The following is an 11,203-nucleotide window of genomic DNA, read 5'->3' on the forward strand; positions in this document are numbered from 1 at the left end:
GCTGTGTGCCAATGGGGAGCCAGGGGGCAGCACTGGCCCACCCCCAAGATTTGTACCCCCCCCCCTAGGGTGGGTCCTGTGTTGGTAATAATTTTAATAAATGTGAGCGCAAGAGAGAGGAAGACACCTTACAGCAGGGGTGTCGAATTCCAGGCCTCATGGGCTGGTCTTCTGCAGGTTTTAGATATCACCCTGGGCCAACACACCTGAATCAAATGATTAGTTCATTATCAGGCTTCTGGAGAACTTCAAGCCATGTTGAGGAGGTCATTTAGCCATTTAAAACAGCTGTGTTGGCTCAAGGGCACATCTAAAACCTGCAGGACACCGGGCCCTCAGGCTGGAGTTCGACACCTGTGCCCTACAGTGAGCTGGAGCATTATTTTTGTCATTTGTATGTCCCTTACGATGTCACCTCTCCCCACCACTGCGCCGGCACTCTTCTGTTTTTGGTGTGCCACCCCAATATTTTTAGTGGCCCCCATATGGCCACCCCTATGAAAAAAATTCTGAATGCGCCTGTTGCACTCACGTGCTTTACAAGAGAAAGCCAGTCAGAATTAGCTTAAAGTGAGGGCAGCTTATTTCACAAGATAAAGAATGATTATTTAAATCGTGAGTTATGAAAACTATTTTAGCAGATTTTAAGAATGGGTATAATAGTGTTAAGCCTATGTCTTGAAAGTAACTTAATGCACCAGTCTTCCTAATAGTATAACTCAGTATAATCCGCTGCTGATGTGCTTGTACTTTTCCGTGAATAAATGTCTGTAACAGAACATATCTAGTGGTCTTCTAAGATTGAGTAGCCCTGCTCAGAGGGTCTTGTGCTGTTATTCCTGCATACAAACCCACCTCAGGTCTTTTTTCCTTGAAGAGGGCGCCTTTTCTCTCTCTCGCACAGCCACGCCGCTAACCGGGCTCCGCACCCGGATCACGTGACCAGGCGAAGCGGCCTCTCCTCCTCCTCCTCCTCCTCCTCTCTCGGTCCTTCCTTCCCAGGGTTCAATGAGCGTTGTGTGGCCCACCCCGTCTCTCTAAAAGCGCTGTCTATCTGTTCAATGTAGGCTACTATTCTCGGAGAGAGAAAGCAAGAGAGAATGGGAGAAAATAATAACCTCCAAGAATCGGGTATTCCCGTCTTTCACCTTCCTCGACCAGCGGCCAGGAGGGGAGCGGCCTTCACGGTGGGAATGTGCTGCTACAACAGCCCCCGCGTCCTACTTTTTGTGAATGTAAATGCACATGTAGTGTCAAGTCTGTAGCCTGTTTACCCACCTAGGATTCAAGAGGAATCTACATATGTGTATATAAATGTATGTTTGTATGACAGGCGTGTGTGCACATGTATAGGCCGTATGTAGGTTATAAAAGCCGAGCCTGACAGCGGGTGTAGCTTTTTCACCTGCAAGAAACGTGGATACATTTCGAGGGATTTTCACGTCTTTGGTCACGTTTTCTTTTTCTGTTATTTGTCCCCCTCCTATTTTTTTTTTTTTTTTGTAATTATTTCCCCCCTCTCTCTCTTTTGAAGGGATTCATCGGAGTCGAGCCAGAAATTAAGAAAAAAAGTCTATCGGTGCGCAGTTTTGGAGCTTGGTGGTGATGTGAGGGGCTGATAAAAACATTTCAGCAACAAAAGCGAGGGGCAGAGAGAGAGAAGGCCCTTTGGAGGAGAAAACAGCAAGGAACAGCCATCACATATATGGAGGACAAATCGGAGGGGATACTGGATCATTTCGGATTTGGAGGTGGCGAGGGATCAAGACGAAAAGACAACCGCAGTGAGTTTGGGGCTGATTTGATGCAGAGAATGAAAAAGAGCCGGGTGACGACGGAAGAAGCGAGAATGCCACACATGTAGCTCGTTTGGGTGTAAATATTATTTTCCTTACAGCTGTCCTGCTGGGTCCCCGACGAAGACAGCCGTCGGGGAGACAGAAAAATAGATATAGAGTCTAAGTATACACCCATGGAAATGTTTGTCATGAAAAGCGACGTGGTAACGAGCGGCGCTACAGCACAGGCGAGCTTTGCGGACACGCCGAGTTCGGCTCCTTGTCACGGGCAGCTGTGAGACGCAAGACCCGGGCTTTTGGAGATGCAAATTAGGCTGTTTTTTTCTGCCTCCGTTTGAGGTGAACCGCCGTTTTTGGGTCTTATAGTGGACATTGTGGATTACAAGTCTTTATCTTACACGGCTGAAGGGGGGGGGGAAGAGTTTGGAAAAACGAAACACAAACTACTGCATATAAAAGGGAAAAGCCCGAGCCGGATTCAGCAAACTGAGAAGGCGGCCTCCGTGTCGTCAGCAACAGTATCCTGCCCTTTCTCTGACAGCAAAATACGCGTTACGGACTTTAAATCTCTACACAGGGGCGCCACGGACCTTAAACGGTGTAAATGTGGGTAACGTTGCTGCCAAATCCGCGGGTCAAACGAGGCATCTAGACTAGTTTATCTGATTTATTTTTCTTTCTACATTACCCCCCCACCTTCCCTTCCCCCTCCACTACCACCTCCTCTACTTCTTCTTCCACCACCTCTTCCTCCTCCCCTGGACCCCCTTTTTTCTTTTTTCTTGCGGGAAGATGGGTTGTTTGGGCAACAGTAAGACCGAAGACCAGAGAAATGAGGAGAAGGCTCAAAGAGAAGCAAACAAAAAGATAGAGAAGCAGCTCCAAAAGGACAAACAGATCTACAGAGCAACACACAGACTACTACTTCTAGGTGAGTTTGACACATTTTTACAGATCTTATGTGCTTGCTGCTTTACAGACAAGGCCTCTGTTTGGACGGTTGAGACCCTGCTTCCTCCCTGCAAAACTTTCTGGGATGTTGTTTTGGGAAACATTGTCAACAGTGACTTTGCTCTTGCATAAGGCCAAAAATGCAATACGGTGCTGGGTTTTTGGCATGTTGCTGTCAGACTGTCATTCTGCAATGCTAACTCCCCAAACCTGCTGTAGCACAGCCCATTGGCTGGTTTTAGAGTATGCAGTGAGGCAAACCTGTAAGGTGGGGTAAACTGCTTGCAGTGGTTAAAGGATTAACGAGCACCAACATCAATCAGAACCAGCCTGTCCTAATTGATCATTAAGTAATGTATGTTTGTTCTTTAACACTTTTTCTTTTTCAGTTGTATTAAACTGGGACTTTGCAGCATGCTGAACAGTGCTCATTTCTAGCACTAAGCATGCATGCAGGCCTCAAATTTGCCAAACTAACAGAAGCTTTACATCACATGCCAGTTTGTGGGTGTGTTGCCCAAACATAAGATAATGTGACTCAAAGAAAAGCACACCAAAACTTGGTTAATGAAGAAATGAATATGTGTAAGACTCAACATGTGGTTGTGTGAGTGAAATTTAGGTGGGCTGGGTCTCTTTCATTATATAAGAGTGTTTTTTGTTTCCTGCAAAGCTCTCATCTGTACCCTCCTCGTATATCCATTCACAGGGTTTTGACTTCTACGAATTTGCGGCGGACCCTTGGGGGAGGGGGTCAATTTGTTTTGAACATATCACTATTGAGGGTGGATATTGTATGACATGTCACTACTTGCATTAGGGAGGAAGTTGTGATGACTTTTGGAAAGGAGAAGGACAAAACAAATATACCTTCTGTAATTTTTAGGTCTTTCAGATCTAAAATATCAGCTTGATTTAAATGCGACCCTTAAAGGAAACTTTTTTTTTTTTTTTTTAAGGGTGAGCAAAGGTAAGTAAGCATAAAAAAAGGGACACTCAGTTCACACCTGCTACTAGACCTTGTGTTAGCTTTGTTGGTAATAAGATGATCTCTGCAGCTTGACAGGCAGTAAATTGACCAAAAAGAGTCTACGAGTTAAAGCTGGACACACAACCTAACCGATTCTTCAGCATTTGTAGTGTCGGTTTGTATTGTAGCCTAGCTAAAACACAAATGTTGACCATCATTGGCAGAGCAAAATTTTGAGCATGCGTGCCCACAAGGTTTAAATTTGCAGATCATTTATGTGTTTTGCTCAGTATGCTTTTGATTGGATTAACCACCCAGTCTAATTAAAGCCTTAATAGGTCCATGTTAACGAGACCTGTTAAATAAGACACAATGGGTGAAGGGTAGCAGTACAAAAAGACTACTGGATGCTCTGTGCTTATACTGGTCAACCCCACAAGCTAGCTTTTCTGTCAGAACACTGCAGGGTGCCCCAGATGCAGTTCAGCTCTTGTCCATCATGATACTACATCAGATGAACAGTCATGCTTCCTGACGTGGAACCCACCACATTTTGCTGCACACCATTAATCCTGTAAATTACTACATTTTAATTTGGCATCTTTGTCAGACTTCATTATAAAAAGCATCCTAAATTCTCAGGGTGTTAATGTAAACAGGTTTTAGATGCCACATTGCATGTGAAGCAATATTTAATGAGTTTGCCATGACAAAAACAATTGCATCTTTAATGCTACCACAGTATTTGCAAAACAAAGGAACAAGCATTTTCTTTTTGTTGTTTTTGTTTGTTTGGTTTTTTGTGTTTTTTTTTTAAATGCTGTGTTAGCGTACAACTATATTAGCAGCTAATCTGATGTTTTAGTTTAAGCAATGTTGCAAGAGTTTCAGTGCTGATGACTTCTGTGGCTGTGAAAGGCCTAATGGCAGTTTAGATTTCATGTTTCTGCAGGTTCTCTGTCATCCAGATCATGGTTGTCTTGAATGCTTGAAAAGAACATAACTGGGCTTTAAGTTTATCCAAGAGGCTTCTTTACTTCCAAAATGACTGACAGTCCCAGGTATTGAACCCTTAGTTGGGTTGTCTCTTTTGTGATGGTCCTTGACCCAACGTTGATCATGTGGAATCTCGCATGATCAGTAGTGTTAAAAAAAATAAAAGGGCATGGGTCATCTGTCACTGGGGGCATGGTATGAAATTTCTTATATCATATCTCCCACCCCACCATCATGTGAGCTATTGAGGTCACCTGAGGCAAAGTGTGAGTGGGATTGTAATGCCTGGAAGGACTGTTGAGACTGTGTTGTAGGTCGTGATAGCTGGGTGTTCAACAATGAACAAATCAAAGTGGACCTAGGTGGCCTCTTCACTCCCCTGTCAAACCGTCCGTCTGGATGAAAATGTGAACCCTGGTGTCCTTCTCCTTTAGGTACAAGTGTACAGCTGAGTCTTGAGCTGGCTCTCCTATGTTGTGTTAAACATTTGTAAGGTGGTTGTTTGGTTTGTCCTGTTTAAAGGTCCAAGTATTCCTGACTGCACTGCATACACTATGCTGTTTAGCTTGTGTGTGTGTGTGTGTTGTCCTAGGATGAACCAGTTTTGGTCTGAGGGTGTTACTCAGCTTGAAGTGCACTGGGATGTTATGTTTGGAGCAAAATCTTGATTTTCTTCAACAATCCTGCCACATAATGGACCAAAGTATTGTTCTATCATTCTCGTTTCTGGCTGGTTGATGTCTGACATTCTGGTGTATCTTCTCTGATTTAATGTGATAGAACTGCCAATGTTAAAGGGTCTACTAGCAGATATGCTCACTGTGGACATGTGGCGGCAAAAGTTCCCTTTTTTTTTTTTTTTTTTTTTTTTTAAGGCCATTGTTAAGGTGTTAAAGTCAGTCGGGATTTCATTTTGGATAATACTCATTTGGCTATATATGACCTACTTTTAAAATCATTTGTGTGGTTAACATTCTCCAAACTAAAGTGTACTTTAGTATTTGTCCTTATTTTATTGCTTCACAATGTAGTCTGGTAAAAGACGGGTAATGGGCAGAGAAGGAGGGAGCACTGTGACACGAGGTCATCAGTTATCGTCGAGCTCATGATGTTACGAGTTCATGATATATACTGTAGCAAGCTGAGCCATCAAAATGCACAAGTCCCAGACTTGTGTGGCTTCTCTGATGTGCTTGACTAACAGTTGCACTTCATTGCTGGGAATCGCAGCCTAAACTGGTGCAAACTGTCAGATGATGCTAATGTAAAGCTGACTAAGTTATTTTTTTTTTACTTTAGACTTCGTCTTTTTACTTGGAATGTATTTAGTTAACTTTTTTTTCATTCGTCCAAAGTAGGACAGAAAGGGAGAAAAGAGGCCCTAAGATAAATGACATCTGTACAAACATGCCACTTATTACGCCTTTAACTTTACTTTGAAATATTCAGTATTGCTGTAATACTGTAGAATGCCAAAATAAGTTTTACATGTAATTATGTATTTAGACATTTACCTTCAACAGTCACTCATCATGTCAAGCAATAGTTAAAAAAAATCACCTAATAAATATTTAATCTTCTAGATATTAAATAATCAAACAAACTGATGTACTTGTGGCTTTGTGCTTCAGTCTGTTTTAAGCTTTACCTTAAGTACGTTAGGTTTTTTGTTTGTTTGTTTTTTTGGGGGGGGTGTAACTTACATTTGTCTTTATTTAATTCAAGGTAAATTTAATTTTACCTTAATGTAAGTGAACACCAGAAATAACTAAGATGACAAAGACAAGACTGCTGTTTCAGGCCTCTTTTTTAAATTTATATAAATAGGCCTGAAACGGGAAAAGCATACATCTTGGTGTACATTGGGTCTTGTACCTAAATTTGCTCATTCCTCATGTAGCCTTGCATGCTGTAGGTTTGACATTACAGGGCAAAAACTGAGTTTCATTCTTATAGCAGTTCCAAGCAATTCATCTGGCAACCTGCAGCTTACCACTAACGGCCCGGTAGTGCTGCATGCTATCAATTTCAGTCTGTTAAAATAGAAATGAGAAACGAAAATGAATAACACACATATACAATATTACACAGTAAGGTTCAGGCTCAGATAAAGTGACGACAAGCGTATTGTTGACATCTGAATACAAACACAAAAAACCCTAATTGGATTTAATTTATGTATTTATTTTTTAACAATTCAAATTTTTCATGCAGTATCTTAGGAGAATTGTGATATGTTATACTTTTAGCTAGTCTTAGTCTAACTGAGAGCATGGTGTCGAGATCAGGACTCTGTGGGGGTTACAGCAACTGTTGATGGACCCCTTGTTCTTGTCAGATGGTTCTTGGTGCTGGCTTTTTTTTTTTTTGGGGGGGGGGGACTCATTGTGATGCTGCAGAATGAAGTCTCCCATCCCGGGTGATATTGAATGATCAGAATATTCCTCTTGTGTGCACACCTTAACATGTTTTCTCCCCAGGACACACAAATGGGCTTTCGAATTGTTTTGGGCTTTTTTTTTTTTTTTTTTTTTTTTTTTTTTTTTTTTTTTCTGTATTTTGTCATAGTTGCTTAAAGGGTAAGAGATTGTAGGGGCAGACACAACAAGATGTTATACTTTATTCAAAATTAAACCATTATTTGAAGTAGTTTAAAAAGGAATCTCAAGGTCTTCTTTTGTTCTCTGGCCCCTTGGATAATAATCTAGTGTTGTGCTTTATTGGTGGCCTTATTTGCACTTGTTCTCACACCTCTGTGACCTCATAGTAATGTCACCGGTGCGAACATGCCTGTAACAGCGGGCACTGCACTAATTGTCAGTTTGCAGGCAACTTATTCAGTCAAACCCATAACAGTTTGGGACCTTTAACCTTGTAGTGAGCTACAGTGCTTGTGTCCACATAAAGGAAGTTGTACTTACACTGTAAACTGGTATTTCAGATAAACACCCATTTTATCCCAACACTGAGTGCATGTAAGTGTATCAGTAAGGTACATAATCCATTTTCACTTTTTCTCTCTCAGGAGCTGGAGAGTCGGGAAAGAGCACCATAGTGAAACAGATGAGGATCCTACATGTCAACGGCTTCAATGCAGAGTGAGTACTAGAGTGAGGCTGAGAATGAGCAGCATTCTGCTGAGTGCTCTTTTAAGTCTGAGGCTCATGTTGGCTTGTGGGTTTGAAGACTTTTATCCCAGGCTGAATCTACATCTCCTCCTCAGCGCCACAGAGACCCCTGTAAGAGTTTCTGTCAATGGTCATAAGTTTCTAATGAAACAAGTATACCTCTTTGCAACTACTTTGACCTAGCAACAGCCAGCAACCACTTGCCAACCATTTGGCAAATTTACACTTTTTGCTACCAACTGGAGGTTTCCAAGGGGTCGCTGACCAGCCTGCAGGCTTTTCACTGTGAAGAGAACTGACTATATAGTGGGATACTTTGTCAACTTTTAGTAGACCTAACTTGTATTGATTCAGTTGTAAAATGGTGCAATAGAATCCTAAAGGTAGTTTCATCTTCTACTATATAGCCCTGGAGCGTTGAAGTAATTTATTTATTAATTTATTGATATGCTAGTATTGGCAGAAATTAGACATTTTTTGATTTGGTTAAAAGCGATTATTTAGTGAGCTAATTCTCTGTAAAGACATTATGATGCCACTTAGCTCACTCATTGTTGACCACCTCTGGTCGAAGCTAAATTGACTGCTATGACTGGGCCTAGTTTAAGTTTTGAAATCTGCCCAGGTAAGGAGAAGCGTGCATGTAAGGGTAAGGTGCTCCAAGCCGGCTTAAAGAACTGACAGTCAGTACCCTAAAAACTGCTCACCTACAAGTAAAATTAAGCCAGCTTTGTGATAAATGATTTCAATAATTTGCTGTTCTCCAGTGCCTCAACTGCTAGCTCCACCATGTTGAAGAGTAGTTAGCAATGCTGCTCATTTTAAGATCAGGGTAGTGGCACTCTTGCAAGAGATCTCCAGGGCAGAAGTCCGTCTGAACACCAGACAAAATAGAGAGAAGGCTGAATGATATGAAAGACCACAAGATCAGTGTCCTGGTCAGCTTTCCGATAGGAGAACATGAGATGGGAGTTGGAGCTAGCTAGCCAGCAGCTGAACTTTTATAGTACTTGCACAAGTTTCTGTCAGGGTCTCCTAAGGTCACTCCAACGGTGACCAACAATATAACTGATAGTTGTTCCCTCTGATGGATTGGAGTGGGGGTGGGGGATTGAACTGAATCACCAAGCATACTTGGTTGAGGGTTAATCTAGCGGAGTGGTCTAACAAATTAAACCCTCTGTGTGAAAACTCTAAAGACTACCCTTGTGTTGCATTTCTTCCCCCCCCTCCTCAGTGTTTTTGGGAGCACATCTTTAACTTTTGCTTAACCAGTTTCAGGAGTAAAATAAGATGTTTGTATTGGTCTGGTGGTGGTCATGTATTGATAAGATGGAAGTATCTTTGCGAGGTTAGGCTAGATTTTCAGCACTTAAGGCGAACTTGGGCATATGACCCAGTGTGTGACTCCACAACACAGAACAGTGTGTGTCAGTGTGTCTGTCTCTGCTTGCATGGGTGAGATCTGTCTTCATTAAGAAACAAATCCGTAGAGTGCCATTGGAGTCATAAATGTGACTCGTGTTTATTGAGACCTGTATGGCTCATTCCTGTCCTCAGATGCAGTAAACTGGAGGATTTTCATGTTAGGTTTATTGTCTGTGTATGTCTGATCAGACGTCACCTTTGGAATTAATCACCTTCATCAATGAAGGTCTCTTTAAACCAAAACGGTGTTCCAGAACGGACTTCACATGACAAGCATAATAATGTGCTTTAATTTGCCTGCATCCTCAGGCAGGACATAATATACTGATTTGAGCCTTAAAGGGTTCAATAAGGCCTGTGATAAAAGAATTTTGGGGTGAATGGATTGAGTGTTGTGGCATCATGGTAATGTCAGAGTAATTGTCTCGTGACCGGAAGACTGGCAGTTCCAATTGCCGGCGTGATTTGGGAAATAGATGAATGGATGACTCATCTCTCCATATTCTTTGAACAAACGTGACTTAGCTGCCCTTGGGCAAGGCATTTGGAACTGGAAAGTAGGCAAAAATGAGGACTGGGGTATTTGGGACATTTTTATTGAGGGGGAGGGGCAGATGATGGGCCTTAAAGTTGAATCAAAGCAGTTCATTTTATTATTATCCCCCCACCCCCTTGGCCATGAAACCAACACAGCAAGCTTAAAAATGGGCTGAAGTGAGACTTCTATACAGTCTTCATGTTAACTTAATGTGGCTTCTTACAACTTACTGAATTTCAGTTTCATACAAGTCTGTTTTTTTTCTCTTTTTTGGGGGGGACTTTGCTGGCCCCGTTCTGGCCACCACCCCTCATGTTTGACACCCCTGGTATAGATGGCCAGTTGATTATTAATTAATCCATGTTATGCAACACACTAGAGTACAGAATGTTATTGATATTGATTTCAAACCCTCTTTAGATGGGCTATCATCCACCTAAACGCTTTTCTTTTTTGTTGAACACATGTTTTTTGGATGCAATCACTGTAGCACATATTGCATATATGTTACATCTTTAAGTCCATCTCTCTCTAACCATACAAAGGGAAGCAGTCTCTCTGGAGAGATCACACAACCATGTGACAGTCTTCATTGACTATCAGTTTAAAAATGTAAATGTGCCTTCCCAGTTCCCCTCATAACCTTCCCCCCCCCCCCCCCCCATTTTATTTTTCTTTTCTTCCCAGTTACCTCACATGTGGTTTGTTGTAAAATATGTTTTTGTTTTTCTTTCACCACAAAGACTGAGTGCCAGAAATGCCAAGTTACTGAAGCTAGTGAACAGACGTTAGCTTTTGGTGTCATGGCTTTGGCTGTATACATACATTTGTGGCTGTTAAGTGTAGATAAGTTTGTAAAGGGGACCGTTTCACCCTTGTCACTGACATGGAGCTATTGTAAACACAATGTACTGTTGTCCTGGCAGGCTCAAGGTGAAAGATAGACTAACTGGCTCTCTGGTTGCCTTTTATTAGAAACATTTTTTTTGTCAGTCCAAATGTCTCAAACACACAGCTATCATTTACAGCAGACAGACATAATTTCGCTAGCATGCATGTCAATGAAGGTCTGTTTACCCATACAGACCAAAAACAAACCTAATACAGTGGACTGTAATGCACCCGGTCAGGGTAAGAGGGACCTCTAACACTTTTTTTCTTTTTTTTTTCTCCAAGCTTCATTAAAATGATACTTTATAGCAAAACTAAACATGTTTTTGATGTAAATATAGTGGTTTGAAGAGAGGCAGAGTTGCAGTGCAAGCTGTGAGAATGGCTGTTTTCTTTCAGTGGATGTGAAGTTGCTTTTGTATCATGCAGTTTTGTCTGTTTGACAAAATGTCACCGACTGGTTCAAAAAACAAATGTAATCATTCTGTCACCATTAGCCTTA

The 11,203-nt window shown here is 41.7% G+C and overlaps 1 protein-coding gene and 2 long non-coding RNA genes across 3 annotated transcripts in view; all 3 read left to right on the forward strand.

The window, feature by feature from the left end:
- The first annotated feature begins 1,102 nt into the window (after window positions 1-1,102).
- LOC146550452 (uncharacterized) lies at window positions 1,103-1,681 on the forward strand. Its single transcript, XR_014890202.1, has 2 exons — window positions 1,103-1,187; window positions 1,535-1,681. It is a non-coding gene; the product is annotated as an uncharacterized LOC146550452 (long non-coding RNA).
- Window positions 1,682-1,729: 48 nt separating this feature from the next.
- On the forward strand, window positions 1,730-7,814 carry LOC146550453 (uncharacterized). Its single transcript, XR_014890201.1, has 3 exons — window positions 1,730-2,405; window positions 2,592-2,730; window positions 7,742-7,814. It is a non-coding gene; the product is annotated as an uncharacterized LOC146550453 (long non-coding RNA).
- A 3,047-nt stretch (window positions 7,815-10,861) lies between these two features.
- The window catches only part of LOC146550454 (bromodomain and PHD finger-containing protein 3-like), a 9,844-nt gene continuing 9,502 nt past the window's right edge, over window positions 10,862-11,203 (forward strand). The window contains exon 1 of the mRNA XM_085259837.1: window positions 10,862-10,877. Within this exon, the coding sequence (XP_085115963.1) occupies window positions 10,862-10,877 (16 nt within the window). The remainder of the gene's footprint in view (window positions 10,878-11,203) is intronic.

This window comes from Mchenga conophoros, linkage group LG20 (assembly GCF_057382185.1).
Source record: "Mchenga conophoros isolate Kocher_MC1m ecotype Shallow Benthic linkage group LG20, M_conophoros_male_GT1.1, whole genome shotgun sequence".
Taxonomy (NCBI): Eukaryota; Metazoa; Chordata; class Actinopteri; order Cichliformes; family Cichlidae; genus Mchenga; species Mchenga conophoros.